This window comes from Somniosus microcephalus, chromosome 2 (assembly GCF_052327205.1).
Source record: "Somniosus microcephalus isolate GS21.2 chromosome 2, FLI_Smic_1.0, whole genome shotgun sequence".
Lineage (NCBI taxonomy): Eukaryota > Metazoa > Chordata > Chondrichthyes > Squaliformes > Somniosidae > Somniosus > Somniosus microcephalus.
In genome coordinates this window covers 259,711,670-259,733,987 of record NC_140988.1, presented here as the reverse complement: position 1 = coordinate 259,733,987, position 22,318 = coordinate 259,711,670, and the positions used below count along the sequence as shown (strand labels likewise).

Sequence of the window (22,318 nt, the reverse complement as noted above, 5' to 3'; positions counted from 1 at the left end):
ACAGATGGAGGACTGGACACATTAAAAATGTTTAGTTTTGGTGATGAACCCATTTTCAGCTGTGTTAATAAAAGTGCACCTTGTTACCACTCTTAAATACATCAAGGTATCCTTTTTATTGGAAAGGAGAAAAAAAGAAAGTTACGTTTTATTACACTGTCCAATTGCGTTGGTTCATTGAAGATTTATGTTTGTGAATATGTACATGAATTTTATCGGAAACATGAACTGTAACCTAACCAGCGCAATTTCAAATGCGTTTTGGGTGCAATTTCCCGATTGCGCCCAAAACTAAAACTCTACCCCAGAATGTCTGATATAACCTGAAAGCAATAGCAATGATAGGTAAGCATTATAAGAATAAGAAAAAATACAATCAATTTGTTTTTTTACTTGTACAAAAACATTAATATTTTACATGAAATAACAGGATAAATGGTATGGATGTAAAGAGTAACTGCTAATGCTAGAAATCTGAAATATAAGAAAACAAACACGCTGGAAATACACAGCATGTTTGAAAAGGCAAAATATATAATGACACTTTGGGTGAAGATATTTCATCTGAATAAATTATCTAACGCAATTTAATTACATAGAAACATAGAAGATAGGAGCAGGAGTAGGCCATTCAGCCCCTCGAGCCTGTTCCGCCATTTATAATGAGATCATGGCTGATCATCCAAATTCAGTACCCTGTCCCTGCTTTCTCCCCATATCCCCTGATCCCTTTAGCCTTAAGAAATATATCTTAACTCCTTTCTTGAATATATTAAATGAATTGGCCTCAGCTGCCTTCTGTGGTAGAGAATTCCACAGGTTCACCACTCTCTGGGTGAAGAAATTCCTCCTCATCTCTGTCCTAAATGGCTTACCCCTTATCCTTAGACTGTGACCCCTGGTTTTGGACTCCCCCGCCATCGGGAACATCCTTTCGACATCGAGTCTGTCTAGTCCTGTTAGAATTTTATACGTTTCAGTGAGATCCCCTCTCAATCTTCTAAACTCCAGCGAGTACACGCCCAATCGACTCAATCTCTCCATACGTCATTCCTGCCATCCGAGGTATCAGTCTGGTGAATCTTCGCTGCACTCCCTCCATGACAAGAACATCCCTCCTCAGATAAGGCGACCAAAACTGTACACAATACTCAAGGTGTGGTCTCACCCAGGCCCTGTACAACTGCAGCAAGACATCCTTGTTCCTGTACTCAAATCCTCTCGCAATGAAGGCCAACATACCATTTGCCTTCTTAACCGCCTGCTGCACCTGCATGCTTACCTTCAGCGACTGGTGCACAAGGACACCCAGGTCTCGTTGCACTTCCCCTTTTCCCAATCTATTGCCGTTCAGATAATCTGCCTTCCTGTTTTTGCCACCAAAGTGGATAACCTCACATTTATCCACATTATACTGCATCTGCCCAATCACCCAACCTGTCCAAATCATATTAGAGTTTCTCGGCATCCGCCTCACAGCACACACGCCCACCCAGCTTTGTGTCGTCTGCAAACTTGGAGATATTGCATCTAGTTCCCTCGTCTAGATCATTAATATATATTGTGAGGTCCTAGCACCAATCCCTGCGTTACCCCACTCGTCACTGCCTGCCCCTCGGAAAAAGAGCCGTTTATTCCAACTCTTTGCTTCCTGTCTGCCAAGCAGTTCTCTATCCAAGTCAGTACCTTACCCCCAATCCCATGTGCTTTAACTTTGCACGCTAATCTCTTATGCGGGACCTTATCGAAAGCCTTCTGAAAGTCCAAAAACACCACATCCACTAATTCTCCCTTATCTATTCTACCAGTTACATCCTCAAAAAATTCCTTTAGATTAGTCAAGCATGATTTACCTTTTGTAAATCCATGTTGACTTTGTCTGATCCAGTCACTGTTTTCCAAGTGCTCTGCTATTACATTTTTTCTAATGGACTCCAGCATTTTCCCCGCTACCGATGTCAGGCTTACTATAATTCCCCATTTTCTCTCTACCACCTTTTTTGAATAGTGGGGTTACATTAGCTATGCTCCAATCCATGGGAACTGTTCCAGAGTCTAGAATTTTGGAAGATGACCAGCAATGTATCTACTATTTCTAGGGCCACTTCCTTAAGTACCCTAGGATGTAAATTATCAGGCCCTGGGGATTTATCGGCCTTCAATCCCGTCAATTTCCCTAACACCATTTCCCTACAAATACTGATTTCATTCAGTTCCTCCCTCTCATTAGACCCTATGTTCCCCAACATCTCTGGGAGGTTATTTGTGTCCTCCTTTGTGAAGACAGAACCAAAGTATGTATTTAATTGGTCTGCCATTTCTTTGTTCCCCATTATAAATTCCCCTGATTCTAACTGCAGGGGACCTACACTTGACTTCACCAATCTTTTTCTCTTCACATATCTATAGAAGCTTTTACAGTCAGTTTTTATGTTCGCTGCAAGCTTACTCTTATACTCTATTTCCCCCCTCTTAGTTAATCCCTTTGTCCTCCTTTGCTGAATCCTAAACTGCTCCCAATCCTCAAGTTTGCTGCTTTTTCTGGCCAATTTATATGTCCTCTCCTTGGATCTTATGCTATCCCTAATTTCCCTTGGTAGCCACGGTTGAGTCACCTTTTTTCTTTTATTTTTATGCCAGACAGGGATGAACAAATTCTGTAATTCATCCATGCAATCTTTAAATGTTTGCCATTGCCTATCCACCGTCAACCCTTTAAGCAACATTCCCCAATCCATCCTAGCCAACTCGCGCCTCATACCATCTTAGTTTCCTTTATTTAAATTCAGAACCCTAGTCTCTGAGTCAACTACTTCACTCTCCATCATAATGAAAAATTCTATCATATTATGATCGCTCCTCCCCAAGGGGCCTCGCACAACAAGATTGCTAATTAATCCTTTCTCATACATAATACCCAGTCTAAGATGGCCTGATCTCTAGTTGGTTCCTCGACATATTGGCCCAGGGAACCATCTTGTATACACTCCAGGAATTCCTCCTCCGCAGTATTGTTACTAATTTGGTTAGCCCAATCTTTATTTAGATTAAAGTCACCCATGATAACTGCTGTGCCCTTATTGCATGCGTCTCTAATTTCCCATTTAATGCCATCACCAACCTCAGCATTACTGTTTGGGGGTCTGTATACAACTCCCACTAACGTTTTTTGCCCCTTGGTATTTCTCAGCTCTACCCATACAGATTCCACATTATCAGAGCTAATATCCTTCCTTACTCTTTAACCAGCAATGCTGCCCCACCTTCTTTTCCTTTTTGCCTGTCTTTCCTGAATATTGAATACCCCTGGATGTTGAATTCCCAGGCTTGGTCACCCTGGAGCCATGTCTCTGTAATCCCAATTATATCATATCTGTTTACATCTATTTACTCAGCTAATTCATCCACCTTATTACGAATGCTCCTCGCATTAAGACACAAAGCCTTCAGGTTTGTTTTTTTAACACTCTTAGACCTTTTAGAATTATTACTTACTGTGGCCATGTTTGATTTACACCCTTGATTTCTCTGACTGCCACTTTTGCTTTTCTCCTTTCTGTCTTTTGCTTCTATCCTTGCTTCCCTTTTCTCTGTCTCCTTGCAGAGGTTCCCAACCCCCTGCCATTTTACTTTAAACCCTCCCCAACAGCACTAGCAAACACTCCCCCTAGGACATCGCTCCCGGTCGTGCCCAGGTGCAAACCGTCCAGTTTGTACTGGTCCCACCTCCCCCAGAACCGGTTCCAATGTCCCAGGAATTTGAATCCCTCCCCCTTGCACCATTCCTCTAGCCACGTATTCATCTGAAATATCCTTCTATTTCTACTCTGACTAGCACGTGGCACTGGTAGCAATCCTGAGATTACTACCTTTTGAGGTCCTATTTTTTAATTTACCTCCTAACTCCCTATATTCAGCTTTTAGGACCTCATCCCGGTTTTTACCTATATCTTTGGTACCTATATGCACCATGACAACTGGCTGTTCACCCTCCATCTTCAGAATGCCCTGCAGCCGCTCCGAGACATGATGGAATCTGGAACAGTACCCATGGATTGGAGGGTAGCTAATGTTACCCCACTATTCAAAAAAGGTGGTAGAGAGAAAACGGGGAATTACAGACCGGTAAGCCTGACATCGGTAGTGGGGAAAATACTAGAGTCCATTATAAAAGATGTAATAGCAGAGCACTTGGAAAACAGTGACAGAATCGGACAAAGTCAACATGGATTTACAAAAGGTAAATCGTGCTTGACTAATCTACTGGAATTTTTTGAGGATGTAACTGGTAAAATAGATAAGGGAGAACCAGTGGATGTGGTGTATTTGGACTTTCAGAAGGCTTTTGATAAGGTCCCGCATAAGAGATTAGCGTGTAAAGTTAAGGCACATGGGGTTGGGGGCAAGGTATTAACTTGGATAGAGAACTGGTTGGCAGACAGAAAGCAGAGTTGGAATAAACGGATCTTTATCCGAGTGGCAGGCAGTGACTAGTGGGGTACCGCAGGGATCGGTCCTTGGACCCCAGCTATTCACAATGGCCCTGAAATTAGGATCGGGAGCTTGCCGCGCGTGCAATCCCCCGATGTGCACTCACCCGGCGCGCCGACATCTGAAGCCCGGGCCTGCTTGCATTTCCTGTCACTGGCCCGGTTCAGATGTCGGCGCGATGTGCTTACCTGATCCAGCGGCGCAGTTAGTGCGATGTGCCAGCTGGGATCAGGTGAGCACTGTGCAGCCAATCAGGGGAGGGGAAACTTCATTCATGAGTTTGAGAGTAAGATCTGTCAAACTCATGAAAAGTATGGGCTGCCAAAACACTACTTAAACTTTAAATAAAATTTTTAAAAAAAACATCCCACTGATTAAAGTAACTATAAATAAGTTTTAAAAAATATTTTAAACAATTAATCAAATTTTTGAAAAAAATAAATTAAAAAAAATAGGGTCTAAAACTAAACTTAGCTTACTGTAAATTCTTTAAAAATAATAAACCTGTGGAAATTTTTTTTCTAAATTGTACTAAAAGACCACTTACCTGTAAAACTAAGTACTTAACGTCTGGTTTTTCCACGCGTAAAAACCGGAGGCCTTTACACTCGGGCAACTCTGGGGAAAAAAAAAAGAAAGAAAGAAATTTCAGCGCGCACGCGCTGCATCACAAGTCGCAAGCGTGCTGCCTCTTAACCCCTTGGGTCAGAGGACAGGAAATGCCGGTTTTCAGCGCATGCGCTGTGCATGCTGAAAACCGGCAATTCCACCGGGGGCACGTGTGAGTACCCCGTCCGTACTCACGCGTTGTGACAGGAATTACTGGGCCAATATATATTAATGATCTAGACAAGGGAACTAGATGTAATATCTCCAAATTTGCAGACGACACAAAGCTGGGTGGGCATGTGTGCTGTGAGGAGGATGCTGAGAAACTCCAGGATTTGGACAGGTTGGGTGATTGGGCAAAAGCATGGCAGATGCAATATAACGTGGATAAATGTGAGGTTATCCACTTTGGTGGCAAAAACAGGAAGGCAGATTATTATCTGAACGGCAATAGATTGGGAGAAGGGGAAGTGCAACGAGACCTTGGTGTCCTTGTGCACCAGTCGCTGAAGGTAAGCATGCAGGTGCAGCAGGCGGTTAAGAAGGCAAATGGTATGTTGGCCTTCGTAGCACGAGGGTTCGAGTACAGGAACAAGGATGTCTTGCTGCAGTTGTACAGGGCCTTGGTGAGACCACACCTTGAGTATTGTATGCAGTTTTGGTCGCCTTATCTGAGGAAGGATGTTCTTGCCATGGAAGGAGTTCAGCGAAGATTCACCAGGCTGATACCTGGGATGGCAGGAATGACGTATGAGGAGAGATTAGCTCGATTGGGCTTGTACTCGCTGGAGTTTAGAAGAATGAGAGGGGATCTCATTGAAACTTATAAAATTCTGACGGGACTGGACAGACTAGATGCAGGAAGGATGCTCCCGATGGCCGGGGAGTCCAGAACCAGGGGTCACAGCCTAAGGATAAGGGGTAGGCCATTTAGGACAGAAATGAGGAGGAATTTCTTCACCCAGAGAGTGGTGAACCTGTGGAATTCTCTACCACAGAAGGCAGTAGAGGCCAATACATTAAATATATTCAAGAAGAATTTGGGTATATTTCTTAAGCCTCAAGGGATCAAGGGGTATGGGGAGAAAGCAGGGACCGGGTACTGAATTTGGATGATCAGCCATGATCGCATTGAATGGCGGAGCAGGCTCGAGGGGCCGAATGGCCTACTCCTGCTCCTATCTTCTATGTTCCTATGACATCCTTGACCCTTGCACCAGGGAGGCAACATACCATCCTGGAGTCTCGTTTGCGGCCGCAGAAACGCCTATCCCCCTTACAATAGAATCCCCTATCACTATAGCTCTCCCGCTCTTTTTCCTCCCGTCCTGTGCAGCAGAACCACCCATGGTGCTAGGAAGTTGGCTGCTGCTGCCTTCCCCCGATAAGCCATCTCCCTCAACAATATCCAAAGTGGTATATCTGTTTGACAGAGGGACTGCCACAGGGGACCCCTGCACTACCTGCCTGCGCCTACTACTCTGCCGGGCGGTCACCCATTCCCTTCCTGCCTGTGCAGTCTTTACCTGCGGTGTGACCAACTGATTAAACGTGATATCCACGACGTCCTCAGCAATGCGAATGCTCCAGTATGTATCCATCCACAGCTCCATCATGGAAGTGTTCCTGATTTCCCACATAGTGCAGGAGGAGCATGCCACGGGACCGAGCTGTGCTGCCATGACTTACCCTTTAATTAATTTAAATTTAATCAATTCAATGCCATTAATCGCACTACAATTAAATGATATACTCAAGGGCCCTTGTTTACTAGCACTCCCCGCTACACAACAGAGACCTTAGGAAGTAGAACCACAAAAATTAAGACCTTCTAAACTTTAAAAACTATTACCCTTAACTGTCAAACAATAGCGTAGTATAAATACTCACCTGGCTGTACTCACCCAATCAGCTGCTTCCTCTTGCCCGCGTCACTTTGAATCGTGACGTGGCTCTGGAACACTGCCGCTGGTCTGCGAGATTGGTAAGCCTCTGGAAAAAAATCCGCGAAAGTGAGTTTAAATACTCACTGTACTCTCCTGCTGCTCCTGATACCGTGGCCTCTTCCTACAGGGTGAAAAGTTAGGAAAAACAAAGGCGAAGCAAGGGAGCTCCTCCTTCCACTCCTCATCCAACTCTGACTCACCCAAGTCACAGCACTCTGTTGAAACCGCACTCAGTGCAAAATCGCACTTCAAAGCATGTTTTATAGGCCCTGAAACAAAGGAGACTTGCTGAGCCCACCTGTGGTAAACTGTATTGTTACTTTTTAAATGATCACACCATTATAAAAAAATCCAAGATGCCAAGTATTTTCAGATATTATTTTATTATTGTTTTGAGTGACACAACCTAAAAGAAAAACCTCTCTGGATCAGCTTTCCTGCTGGTGATGTGAGGTCAGGTCAAATTATTTTAGGGCTAACGTGCTGTGTTTTCAGAATACTTGGAGAAAGGATGGATTTGCAGTAGCATGCCCTATCAACTATGTTGTATCTCCTTCGCCTAGTTAAAACCTCATTGTCCACATTTAAACTGAAGAAATCAGAGGCTTCTTGAGGTGAGGGGCTTGGGAGAAGTGAGTTTTTTGACTTCAGGCTCAAAACTATATTTGTAATTCAGACATATTTGCATTGAATAGATATTGCTTCCCTGTATAAGGTTAAGTTGACAGGACTTGATAAAAGGAAACATATTTTAGATAATGTTGGATTACCATTACTTCATGCCTGCAAATTAAGTTTGTTAAAAGATGAGAGTGAAAATTAAATGGAACAGTTTTAACCTAAGTGACTTTAATGATTTAACTTTGTGTCTAACAGCATGTTGAAATGATAATTTTTCATTTGTGGGAATGTCTCTGTGAAAAGGTTAGACAAGTATAATGAGAACCTTAGCAGCAAGTCTGATTTAGCCCTCGTTTTTGTCAGACATAGTGATTCATCTTCAGTAGGGTCAGCAAATTGATCGATGCTCTTCTAGCAGGTTAATTTCACAATCCCGATGGAACTTACTCATTAGTGAACTGTGATGTTTGATTTGCTAGTACAGTATCCTTTTGTTATTGAACAGCTTGCTTCTTGTGACCAAGGAAATAAGTGGTCACATTTTCATTGAAAAGCTGTCTTTGAAAGGCAGTGCTGAATAGAACAGAAATAGCTTCCAAAACTTCAGATATTTATGATGTGCAATTAGGCTGCAAACTTGAAAATCACTGGCAATAGAATGTATATTCCATGTGCAGTGTCCTTTGAAAGATAAATGATTTAAACCAAAAACATTTTCACTAAATACCAAATGTATTATTTGTCAAATTGTTGATGTGCTTTCACTGTAGTGTTTTAAAAGCTGGAAGGAAAAACTAGTTTGGTAAAAATGTTTTGTTTGAGGAAGAGAGCAGGCTATATAATTATAATCTCGATAATTTCATTCCACATGATGCAATGATGAATTATAATGCAAATTATTGTAGGGTTGTGTAAGAGTTTTTCTTGACAATGGTGCTCCTGTAATCCATACTAGGAAGTCCTAGTGTTGGTTAGGTTTTTTAAAGCTGATTGCCGACAGCAATGTTGGGTTGAAAATCGAAGATCAATTGGGTCATTTTCAATCAGGTAAATTTGTCAAAATACTGTAAACAAAGTTCAATAATACAATATGCGGTAGGGCATTAGGTATTCTATTTTCATACTTATGTTCCTAATTCTTCACTGTGCAGGCTTGGTGGGAATCTGTGCATTGTACTTAACCAGATCTCATTCCTGCCCTTTTTGACACCTGCGCTTTGTACTTCATGGTTGTTTTAAAGGGAGGAGGGAATGGAAATCTGCCTTATTGGGGTTTGTATAAAAGAATTTTGTCAAGATACTTTCTTTGGAGTAGACTATGAATAAGGCACTTGTTAGGAAAGGCTAAAATTAGAATGAACAAACTAAACTTGGATTTATGTGGTACCTATCATATTCTCAGGACATACCAAAGTGTTTCGGAACCAACTAATTACCTTTGAAATGTAATCACTGTTGTTAGGCAGTAAAGGTAGCAGCTAGTTTGTGCACAGCAAGGCCTTACAAACAGCAAATGAGGTGAAAGACCAGTCAATCTGATTCTGGTGGTGAGGGAGAAAATGTTTGCCAGGACAGTGGGAGAACCTGCTCTTCAAATAGCCCCATGGCATTTTCTATGGCCAACTGAAAAGGCAAACAGGGGCTTTGTTTAACAGCACTTCTGAAAATGTAGCACTCCCTCAGTGCTGCATTGAAGTATCAGCCTAGATTATGTTCGATTCTCGAAGTGACACTTAACCTATCAACCTTCTGAGTCGGCGAGAGTGATAGCACTCTCGCCTCTAAATTCAAACATTTGAAAAGGTCATCTAAAACAGGCACTAAATGAGTTCATAAACAAAAGTAAAACAGGTGATTTATTTGAGTAGGGTCGATGAGGGTAGCGGATTTGATGTAGTCTACATGGATTTTAGCAAGGCTTTTGACAAGGTCCCAGATGGCAGATTGGTCAGAAAAGTAAAAGCCCATGGGATCCAGGGTTCAGCTTCATTGGGTCTCCAAGAGACCCAGCCAGGCGCTAGGCGCAGCTGCCGGGTTATAAATTTCCGAGACATTTTGGCTATTTAGATTCAAATGAATCAATCCAACTACCTAGACCCCTGCAGGTTTTTAATGCTAATATTTCCTTCCTTTTCCCCCATCATGTTTCTATGTAAACATTTCAAGCTCATTATGGAAGCACTTAGGGCTTTGAGTAAACTGCTGAAACAAGAGTTGCTGGAAAATAGAAGGCTCTTCAGAATTTTTTAATGTTGTATCTTGTGTATAATTTGTACGTTTATATAGTATTCTGCGGCGAGTGTCTCACCTCCTGACTCCCCAAAGCCTTTCCACCATCTACAAGTCACAAGTAAGGAGTGTAATGGAATATTCTCCACTTGCCTGGATGAGTGCAGCTCCAACAACACTCAAGAAGCTCGACACAATCCAGGACAAAGCAGCCTGCTTGATTGTCACCCCATCCACCACCTTAAACATTCACTCCCTCCACCACCGGCGTACCGTGGCTGCAGTATGTACCATCTACGGGATGCACTGTAGCAACTCGCCAAGGCCTCTTCGGCAGCACCTCCCAAACCCGCGACCTCTACCAACTAGAAGGACAAGGGCAGCAGGCGCATGGGAAGACCACCACCTCCAAGTTACCCTCCAAGTCACACACCATCCTGACTTGGAAGTGTATCGCCGTTCCTTCATGGGTCAAAATCCTGGAACTCCCCCCCCTAACAGCACTGTGGGAGTACCTTCACCACATGGACTGCAGCGGTTTAAGAAGGCAACTCACCACCACGATCTCGAGATCAATTAGGGATGGGCAATAAATGCTGGCCTTGGCAGCGACGCCCAGATCCTATGAACAAATAATTTAAAAAAAATTAGATGCAGCAGGATGCGTTATAAAGCTGCATTTAGACCTTCATTGGGTTTATACCACTTCTGTAAGCGATGGGGAATAGCCGGATGTGTTACAATGCAACTTACAAACATAGGGTCAATGATGGACAGGTAAAGATCCTCTGGTCCATCCAGCCTCTCCCACACAATTGCGGTACCATGTGTATCACAACACATACACTCCCCATCCCACCCGAAACCATGTGATCTCCTCGGAGAGGTGAAAAAACATAAAAACCCAGACCTATTTGATGTGGAAAAATCTGGGAAATTCCTCCCTGACTCAGCTAGGTGATCCAAACTAGTCCAGGTGATCATTCTGGCCCTGAAGTACCTACCTTTGTAAGAGGTGATAGCAGTCTCAACCAGAAACAGGTTCAGCTCTCGCTTGTAGGAATTCAGCGAGTCGGTGACCACTGCAGGAGACGGCAGCCTGTTTCAGAGGTCCATTATTCTCTGGGAAAAGAACAAACTCCTGACATCTCGCCTAGATTTGGCCTTACACAACTTAAAATTGTGACCCCTGATCCTCCCTAACCTGTTTTATTGGAACAAACTGCCAACTGGAACACAATCTATTCACTTCATCATCTTATACACCTCAGTCAGATCACTCCGAAGTCTACGCTTCTCTAAAGTGTAGTCCCAGCTCTTTTAGCCTCTCTTGATAACTAAGATGCTTTACACTGGGAATTAGCCTAGTGGCTCTTCTCTGTAGCCTTTCTAAAGCCTCAATATCCCCCACCATGTGAGGAGACTAAAACTAGTCACAGTATTCCAAGTGATGTCTTGTACAAGGACAAAATAGTATGCCTGGTACAATAGCAAAATACTGCAGATGTTGGAAATCCGAAATAACAACAGAAAATGCTGGAAAAACTCAGGTGGTCAGGCAACATCCGTGGAGAGAAATTTGAGTTGACGTTTCGGGTTGGACCCTTCTTCAAAACTGGAAAGAAAAGAAACTAGATCGGAGGCAGGGCTGCGATCGGACAAAAGAATAAAAGAAACAAAAGAAGTAAAAGAGATTAGAAGCTAAACGAGATGGTAATAGGCTGGGATTAGGTGTAAAGTGTACTGGCAGGGCAAAAGATAGCTGCCAGGTGTGAGAGCCTTTTGTTTCTCTCTCACACCTGGCAGCTATCTTTTGCCCTGCCAGTACACTTTACACCTAATCCCAGCCTATTACCATCTCGTCTAGCTTCTAATCTCTTTTACTTCTTTTGTTTCTTTTATTCTTTTGTCCGATCGCAGCCCTGCCTCCGATCTAGTTTCTTTCCAGTTTTGAAGAAGGGTCCAACCCGAAACGTCAACTCCAATTTCTCTCCACGGATGTTGCCTGACCACCTGAGTTTTTCCAGCATTTTCTGTTGTTATTTAGTATGCCTGGTCTTGTACTCAATTGTCCTATGAATGCACCCCAACACCCTATTTGCTCCAGCTATTGCTTCACGGCATTGCTCACGTATGTTTAGAGAAGTATGCGCTAGAATGCCCAGATCTCTTCCTTTCTGGACCTTCTGTAATGCGGTTCCCTGCAGGGTGTATGAATATTGAGCATTTCAGATGTTAACATGGCATCTCCATAGTGAAATCGAACACACATTGTATTTTCTTTTTGGGATGAACTAATTTGGTTTTTTACATGAGTGAGAACTTAGGGAGTAATGTAATATTGTAACAAATTATACAAATTTCCTAATTCAATATTGTAGGTTCTAGCTTCTAAAAAGAAAATAATCTATTTTCAATCGTTAATTTCTGCCCATAGGTAGTACTGAAGTGACGATTAGATCGATAATTAAAGTTGAATGATGATTCAATCTTGATATTGTGCAAACCCTAAATGGTATGTCTGCGTATTGCTCTTCACTCTGATGATGATTCGAGGTGAGGATGCAGCAGAGAAGGTGGGACATAAAAGAAGAAAGGGAGAGAGAAGTAGTGTTACCCCTACTTAATCAAAAGTTGTTACAAACTTGTGACAAGCATAGCAGCTTACCTTAGGCCTCAATTTTTAAAGACATAGCTGGCAATCAGGAATGGGAATCCTGGCTGACTTTTCTTCTCCCTAACCCAAGGGAGTTGAGGCCAATGTTCCCTTTAAGCTGCGCAGCCGGCTCATTGGCTTTTAAATAAGAAAAACTGCATGTGCAGTATTTTGAATGGGCCGTGCAGCAGGGGCTGCTCACCCTCCAAAACATTAAAGGGAACATTGGGTGAGACTAATTGTAGCGCTCCTATCACCACCATGGCTGAGATGAGCTAACTCCGCACAGAACGGCAATCAAACTTATGGCCTTACTGGTCTGTCTCGCTCAGTTTGTTTGCATATTTACACTGATCAGCTCTGCTTTGAGTTCACAAAAATTTAATTAAACTTTTATCTTCAATGGTGTGGTCTTGAAGGTGGTCACATGATCAACCATTATGTGACCAAATCTCCAGGAATATATTGAACCAAAGTTGAAAATTCTAATATTGGGGTATTGTTGCCTGCTGTAAAATCTTTATATTTAAAAAAAAGTTTAGTGTATTTTAAATTGATCATGCCAGTACATTCAAGCACCATTTGTGCAACATTGTGAATGAGAAACATCCAACTATATTGCCTGATTACACTACCATTTGCAGGGGCAGGTGGAGGGAGGTGTTTGAGCTCCATATATGTGCATTTAAATTCAATTATTGTGTCAGTTTCAAAGAGAAGTGATACTTGCTAAGGCCAGAAGAACAGAAAACCGCCCAGCATAATCAGTGTTAATGTATATTTCTGAGCTGGCATGAGGAAAATTACTGCATAGTACTAGCAATATATCACCAATGTGCAGTATAATTCATTCTTTGGACCAGTGACACAACTGCCAGCAAGATGCGAGAAATTTTAAGTGGGGAGAAGGACATATTTGTTACTTAATGAAATTAAAATGAACTGACAATTGTGATCTTATTTGTGGCATTATTCTGTGTTTTTGATTTTTTAATTATCTGTAGATGTTAATCCCCTTATCAAATGAGCTATGTGATTAGACTGGTAGTCTGAATTGCTAATTACAGCCTTAAGCATCTTAATCAGTGACAGTGCTCAGGTGTTTGGTGTCGAGATTGCCCATTGAGATACTGCAGTATTTTAGACCCATTATCAGTTCATTTGTTTATTTTGTAACTGCTAAATGTCAATGAAACTCTTTTCAGTTACTTTTTTATTGCCACCTTATAGGTTAGTGACATTGGAAAACAGCCCATCAATCACTCCAGAGCTTCTTGGAGTCTTTCAGAATATGTCTGCTTTACTTGGTAAGTATAGGTTAGTGTTATAGCTTGACAGTCTTACATTTTAAAAGTCACAAATTTATGAGGAAATGTTTTTGGACAGTTTTCTGCATAATTTTATGGACCGCAGTTGAAAATATCAATGATTCTCCTGTCTCTTGCTTTATCAAAAATTTGACTTAGGATATAGGTTTGTCTCTGTTGGTTTCTCTTGCGCAGTTGGAATTAGAGGGGGAGGGAATATGCAAGATTAAAATGCTTATTTTTTTAAATGATTTGTAAATAGACCTTTATGGGAAAATTAACCTGATTTTTATTTTATTTTTCAATTTCTACCTAGCACTGAGGTTGTGATTTACAATCCCGTGCATTTGCTTGATGAATTATTAAAAATACACCTGTTTTTTAAAACCTTTATTAAGTAAATGATAAGCTGGCAATACCCCACATCTTTATTGATAAAATCATTACAGAGAAGTGCCTTTTTCTTTAATAATGATCCATTTTTATTACTCTGCTAATCTCCTTTGTGGAATTTCTGGCTCTTCAGTAATAGAATGTCACTGCATACCACAGCTTGGCATTTTTATCTTAATACAGTGAAATCTTGATAAGATCACACTTTTCAAATTTGAATTCAAAGTAATGTGCAGTCTTGATATGTTTTCCCCAATGCAGCAGACAGGGTGGAGATAAAAATGGAACTGGTTTAAAAAAAAAATTAACCAATATGGCCTGATCAGTTTCTCATATTTGGTGCATTGATTTATGCCAACTCTGGTTTGGTAATGTACTGTCTTATTCGCAGTAGGGAAAGATGGCTCTTTAATTGTCTGTATTAACGTGATTGTGTTCGCACAGCTCAACAATATCCTTATTTTAGGATTTATAAATTTCTGGGGAAACTAAATCACCAAGGGAGAAATTAGTCTGAGTTGATAAGCTTGAGTTTGGAAATGAATACTGGCACAAAGGAAAGGATTGAATCCAGTATTCGTAATTGTCAATGGTGTTTTCTGCAATAGCCTGTCAACTTAAGAATGCAATGAGGTGATGGCTAGTTTAACCCTTTATGATTATGCACTTTTGTATGATCGAAATTTGTTGCTCTTTGGCCAGTGTGTTTCTGTGTGTTCAATTCCTCTATGTATGTATATTCCCCAATATCCACCTGTACACCTATGTATGTGCAGGATTCATGTTTGGGCCTGAAGTCCCCACACTAAGTTGCTGATTTATAACCATATTCTTCACACAGGGTTATTAGCATGTGAAATGGATTTCTGAGTAAGATAGTGGAGGAAAAAACTTTACTCATTTAAAAAACAGTCAGATGTTGTAATGGGGAGATTACCTTTTTCGGATAGATGAGGAGAGGGGCAAAACAACTTCCCTCGTGTATCTTGTGACTGTGCTATCATTGGGAGAAGGAGCAGGAATGAAAGCATTGCTTTTCCATCAACAAATTCTGATATCTGCTTGTCTGCAAGTTGGAAATAACACCCATTGACTGCAATGAATGGTTCACTTATATTGGTAGCAACATCCATTATGACAAAGACATTGGCCTGGAATTTGATGTGAGCGGCGAAGCAAAGCCATTCACCGCTGGCCCTGAAGAAAGCTGCCCACAGAGAGATCTCGCTCTCTATGGAGAGAAGTCTGTCTCTTTCGATGCGTAAGTGATTTCAGTGCAGTGTAGTGGGGATTCCCTAATGCGATCTGCTGTTTAGTCAACAAGCTATCTAAGCAGCCAATCACATTGCAGAATTCTCATAGACAGGGAACCAGGAAATGAGAACCTAAAATAAAAACAGAAAATGCTGGAAATACTCAGCAAGTCAGGCAGCATCTGTGGAGCGAGAAACAGAGTTAATGTTTCAGGTCAGTGACCTTTCATCAGAACTGGAAAAAGTTAGAGATGTTGATTTTAAGCAGGGGCAGGGAAAGGTGGGAGGGGAGGAAAATACAAAAGGGAAGGTCTGTGATAGGGTGGAAGGCAGGAGTGATTAAATGACAAAAGGTATGGTGGTACAAAGCAAAAGGAGATGGGAATGGGACAAGTAAAGAAACAGAAGATGAGTCTAGATGAGGTGCAAATGGGAATGGCAGAATCATCAACAGCTGCCATGCGGAAAAAATAGGGGCAGAAGTTATGGTCTGAAATTGTCAAACTCAATGTTGAGTCCAGAAGGCTGTAAAGTGCCTAATCGAAAGATGAGGTGCTGTTCTTGAGCTTACATTGAGCTTCGTTGGAACAGTGTAAGAAGCTGAGGTCGGAGTGGAGTGGAGAATTAAGGTGACAGGCGACTGGAAGCTCGGGGTCACGCTTACGGAGTGAACGGAGGTGTTCCGCAAAGCGGTCACCCAATCTGCGTTGGGTCTCCCCAATGTAGAGGAGACTGCATCGTGAGCAGCGAATACAGTATACTAAATTGCATGAAGTACAAGTAAATCGCTGTTTCATCTGGAAGGAGTGTTTGGGGCCCTGGACAGTGGGAAGGGAGGAGGTAAAAGGGCAGGTGTTGCATCTCCTGCCCTTGCATGGGAAGGTGCTGTGGGAAGGAAAGGGGGTATTGGGGTGCTTGAGGAGTGCACCAGGGTGTCGTGGAGTGAGCGGTCCCTTCAGAATGCTGAAAGGGGGAGGGATGATGCGTTTGGTGGTGGGATCACGCTGGAGATGGCGGAAATGGCGGAGGATGATCCATTGAATTTGGAAGCCGATGGGGTGAAAGGTGAGGACAAGGGGATGTCTATCATGGTTCTGGGAGGGAAGAGCAGGGGTGAGAGCAGAAGTGTGGGAAATGGAAAGGACATGGTCGCGGGTATGGAAGGTGGCATCATCAGAACAGATGCGACGGAGGCGGAGAAACTAGGAGAATGAAATAGAGTCTTTACAGGAAGCGGGGTGGGAGGAAGTGTAGTCCTGGTAGCTGTGGGAATCAGTGGGCTTATACTGGATGTTTGTCATGAGAACATAAGAAATAGGAGCAGGAGTAGGCCATTTGGCCCTTCAAGCCTGCTCCGCCATTCAATAAGATCATGGTTGATCTCCATTTTTCTGAACTGTCCCCATATCCCTTGATTCCCTTAATATTCAAAAATCTAGCGATCTCTGCCTTGAATATACTCAACATCTGAGCCTCCACAGCCATCTGGGGTAGAGAATTCTAAAGATTCACCACCCTCTGAGTGAAGAAGTTTCTCCTCATCTCAGTCCTAAATGGCCGACCCCTTATTCTGAGACTGTGACCCCTGGTTTTAGACTCGCCAGCCAGAGGAAACATCCTCCCTGCGTCTAACCTGTCATGCCCTGTAAGAATTTTGTATGTTTCAACGAGATCACCTCTCATTCTTCTATACTCTAGAGAATATAAGCCTAGTCTACTCAATCTGTCCTTGTAGGACAACACCCCATCCCAGGAACCAGTCCGGTGAACCTTTGTTGCACTCCCTCTATGGCAAGTATATCCTTCCTTGGGTAAGGAGACCAAAACTATACACAATACTCCAGGTGTGATCTCACCACAGCCCTATATAATTGCAGTAAGATGTCATTACTCTTATACTCAAATCCTCTTGTAATAAAGGCCAACATACCATTTGTTTTCCAAATTGCTTGCTGTACCTGCATGTTCCTCACAACTTACATTCCCACCCAGCCATGTTCCTGGGACTAGGGACAGGGTCACTGGCAAGGCTTGGAAGCTAAGCAGAGCCAGGCCTGGTTAGTACTTGGAGGGGTGACCATCAGGGAAGACCAGGTGCAGAAGGTCACGGAAGGAGCCACGGGAGGAGCGGCTGGTGAGCAGGCCCGGGCGGTGGGCTGAAGATTGTCGGACAGGAGGAATGGTGGAAATGGAATGGCGGCGCGCACCGACGCAGCGGCTTTGCTTCTCCCAGTCATGGGAGCTTGCAAGATCACATTTTGTTGTTCATGTACTTGTGCAATGACAATAAAGTTGCATTATTATTATTAACTTAGTGATTCGTGTACAAGGACACCCAGGTCCCTCTGAACACCAACATTTCCCAATCTCTCACCATTTAAAAAATATTCTGCTTTTCTATTTTTCCTACCATAGTGGATAACTTCACATTTCTCCACATTATATTCCATTTGTCATGTTCTTGCCCACTCAGGTAGCCTGTCTATATCTCCTTGAAGCCTCCTTGCATCCTCCTCACAACTTACATTCCCACCCAGCTTTGTATCATCAGCAAACTTGGATACATTACATTTGGTCCCCTCATCCAAATCATTGATGTACATTGTGAATAGGCCCAAGCACTGATCCTTGCGGTATCCCACTAGTTACAGCCTGCCAACCCGAAAATGACCTGTTTATTCCTACTCTGTTTTCTGCCCGTTAACCAATCCTCACCAATCCAAACCAATTAGTATATTACCCCGAACCCCATGAGCCCTAATTTTGTATAATAACCGCTTGTGTGGCACCTTATCGAATGCCTTCTGAAAATCCAAATACATCACGTCCACTGGTTTCCCCATATCTATTCTGCTAGTTACAACAGATTTGCCAAACAGGATTTCCCTTTCATAAATCTGTGTTGACTCTGCCCAATCCTATTATTATTTTCTAAGTGCCCTGTTACCACGTCTTTAATAATAGATTCTCATTTTCCCTGCTACTGATGTCAGGCTAACTGGTCTGTAGTTCCCCATTTTCTCTCTCCTTTTCTTAAATAGTGGAGTTACATTTGCCACCTTCCAGTCCACGGGAACCGTTTCTAGAATCTATGGCATTTTGGAAGATGACAGCCAATGCATCCACTATTTATAGCCAGTTCTTTCAAAACCCTAGGATGTAGGCCATCAGGTCCAGGGTTATCGGCTTTCAGTCCCATTAATTTCTCCAGTACACTTTTTTTTACTAATACTAATTTCTTTCAGTTACTCATTCTTGCTAGACCCTTGGTTCTCCACTATTTTTTTTGCGTCTTATTCCGTGAAGACAGACACAAAGGGCTCGATTTTGCCAGGCCCGAGGAGGCAGGATTGGAGGCGTGTGAGGTGTTAAAATCGCAAAAACTGGTGGGCGGGCCCAATCCTGCCTCCGTCCCGCCTCCGAGCAATTTTCCCACATGGGAGTTTTCTGACCCTGTCTCCATCCCGCCTCCAAGAGGCGGGATAGGCCCTTAACAACCAGTGCCTCTATAATCCCATTTTGAGAGGCCTTTCTGATTTTAACAGTTTTCCCACGTGCTGCACGCCTCCTCTGAAACACGCCAGTGAAACCTGGCGGCAGCACAAATGGATTGCTTACTAACAGCTGCAGCTCCACCATTAAAAAGGAGTTTTCAGCAATCTTCATTTGCAGGTGGCAGAACTTTGTTGCCTCAGGTCTGGGGGAACCTTTAACAGGCCTACTCATTGTTGTGGAAGTTTGGAGCCTGACACCCATCTCCAGTGTGACCTCCTGGGAAACCCCTCTCCCCACCTTGACTGAGCACTTCCTCAACTGAGGTATATACCAGAAGAATGGGAACCATTTATTTCCTTTCCTCCTGGACATCAGATTCGGACGAAGACCAGCTGCGGCAGCAGCAGAACCCTGAACAACAGCAGCACCAACTGCAGGAGCAACAGCAGGAGCTCCAAGCTGCTGCTCACCCACCTGAAGCTGCACAGGCCAGAAGGCGCCAGCGCGCTACCACATTGCTGCCCGGGATGCACTCATGTTGGCCAGATTTGCTTAGCCTGCACAATCAAACACTTTTGCCTCGCACATTCTTAGACCATCGACAATGGCCAAGAACCTGCGGATTCCTGTCACTCTGACCACCATACTGACAATTGCAAGTTGCCCTAAGCCCTCCATGTGGAAGTCCCATTTGCGAAATGACACACGCCACAACTGCAACAGTTTGCCATCAGAATTTTTTATGACAATAAGCAAGTGATGGCATTTAAAAAAATAAACACATTACATCCAAGTGACTACCCTTGTGACTACTTGTGCATTATCTTCCTCTTACGCGTGCTCCTACGTGGTGCTTCCCCTGTGGCTTAAGCAGATGTGGAGGCCCCTTACTTTCTTGCTGCTCCTGTCTCTACACCTTTGGCGGGCGTCCTTTGGGGTTGCGAACCTGTGAGGGCTCGGCAACGGTCTGCTGCTCCTGTGGCTGTGTGGGAGCTGAGACGCTGATCTCCGTTGGGTGGGGACTCTGGTGGGGCTCTGACCGAGGGCTCTGCAGTGGCATGGTCGTGTGTCCGCTTGGAGAGGAGCCCCCACTTCCTTGTTGTATGCCACCAACATCCCTCTCATGGGTCAGCCCCACTTCAGAGCTAGCAAGTGGCTTGACAGCACCTTGCTGCAATTCAGGGGGGGCCATGAGGACCCATTTCTGTACTGGAAGTCCTACTCCCGAGGACTTGCCTGAAGGTCTGGTTTGTTTGCTCAATAGCTGACCACCGCTCCTTGAGATGTCAGTCTATTCTGAACAATGACCATGTTTTCACGGCCCTGGCGACTAAGCTCCTCCATGGCCGTAGCCATCCTCTCCTCTATGGTAGCCATCCTTTCCGTGGTGATGCGTTCGTGCGCCGACGCCTCCACAAAGGCTGTGCTCATGTTAGAGATGGACTCCTCCATTCGCTCCACACTCGCAGCGACCCTGGAGACAAAACCTGCCAGAGACTCCTGCACCTCTTCCTGGAGTTCCAGCACCGCTCTTCTTCTGGATGGACTCGGACGCAGAGGGTCGACATGCAGCTGAGCTGAGCTGGCAGAGTCCTGCGCCCTCTGACGAGGACTCTCCACTGCTGTCCCTGTCTCCACCATCTGCTGATGCTCACTTGTGAGCTGTGATACACCAGGTGACAACACTGCACTATCTCACGAAGGTACCACCGAGGTGTGAGTGTGCGCTGCTGTTGGGTGTGCTGAATTCTGCTGATGCTGCGCCCTCAGAGGTTGCAGCCTCCCCTGAGGAGTCTGGAGGCTCAGGCTGTTCCTCCTGGATAGTGGGGATGGGGGCTTTCGATGATCCTGTGGGGAGTAAAGGAAAGAGTCAGAGATCTGAGGCCAAGGTTACATGCACATTGAATATTGCAGATGATCAAAAGCCAACCTGTTAGAGCATCAGAATCATTATCAGTGACTCATGCAATGTCAATGAGAGAGATGATAAACTATTCTGTCACCAGCTTGCTCTGATGCACCTGTCTGTCCATCCCCCCACTTGCGCATCCTCCTCCACTCCCACGATCTCCAGGGCCGCCTGTCATCAAAGAGTGCTGTGAGTTTGGGTAAGTGTGAGAGTTCTTTAATTGTTATTTCTCTTTAAATCATTCTTGATAAGATTACTTAAGCAGTTTAAGTAAAGGGGAAAAGTTAAATATTTGGGATTCTGTTGGTTTAAGAAGAGTAAAACAAGGTTACACTGCAGTAGGAGTAAATTGGCACAGCAGGCAGTGGAAACCAGTTTTCTAACCAATCTGCAGGGGTGACTCATTTGGCTGTAAACAAACAAACAGTATAAAAAGACCAGTCCTAGTGCAAGCAAGCACTGAGTGCGAGTCATCAAAGAGTGCTGTGAGTTTGGGTAAGTGTGACTTAGGGTAAGTGGGGTGTTAGGTGCTCTTTTCAAACTTTAACTCTGTGGGTTGTAGTTGATAAGGCCTTTCTGGTGCAGAGTGACTGTTGGTAAACCATTTAACTGGTGTAATTAGAGGGATTGATTTAATTTAAATCCAATTAATTAAAGGGGATACTTGCATCTAAAATCAGGCAGAGGGTGTCCATAACTAACAAAAAAATTAATTAATTACATAGAATGGAGCAGGTGATGTGTTACTGTTGCGAGATGTGGGAGCCGGTGAACCCCATTGAGGCTCACGGTGATTACGTCTGTGACAAGTGTCTGCTGCTACAGGAACTCCAGCTCCGTGTTGATGAGCTGGAGTCTGAGCTTCAGACACTGCGACACATCAGGGAGGGGGAGAAGTACCTGGACTCTGTGTATCAGGAGGTGGTCACACCTATGAAGTTAATTAATTCAGATGTAGCCCATGGTCAGGGACAGGACGGTGTGACTACGAGTGAGGCAGGTATGGGGATCCAGGAGGTAGAGCTGGAGGAGCCGCAGCCCTTGCTCTTGTCCAACAGGTTTGAGGTTCTTACTCCCTGTGGGGACAGGAGCAGGGACTGCAGGGAGGATGAGCAACCTGGCCACAGCACCGGGGAACGGGGGGCCATTCAAGAGGGGGCAGTAAATAGAAATGTTGTAGTGGTAGGGGATAGTATTATTAGGGGGATAGATAGAGTTCTCTGCAGCCGAGAGCGAGAGTCCCGAAGGCTGTGTTGCCTACCCGGTGCCAGGGTTAAGGACATCTCCTCTGGGCTGGAAAGAAACTTGCAGTGGGAGGGGGTGGATCCAGTTGTCGTGGTCCATGTTGGTACAAACGACATAGATAGGACAAGGAAGCCAGTTCTGTTAAAGGAGTATGAGCAGCTAGG

At 43.9% G+C, this 22,318-nt stretch overlaps 1 protein-coding gene across 1 annotated transcript in view; it reads left to right on the top strand.

The window, feature by feature from the left end:
- ipo11 (importin 11) overlaps positions 1 to 22,318 on the top strand; it is an 880,228-nt gene that overhangs the window by 443,025 nt on the left and 414,885 nt on the right. Inside the window, exon 21 of the mRNA XM_085965921.1 lies at positions 13,783 to 13,859. Coding sequence (XP_085822047.1) covers positions 13,783 to 13,859 — 77 coding nt within the window. The remainder of the gene's footprint in view (positions 1 to 13,782; positions 13,860 to 22,318) is intronic.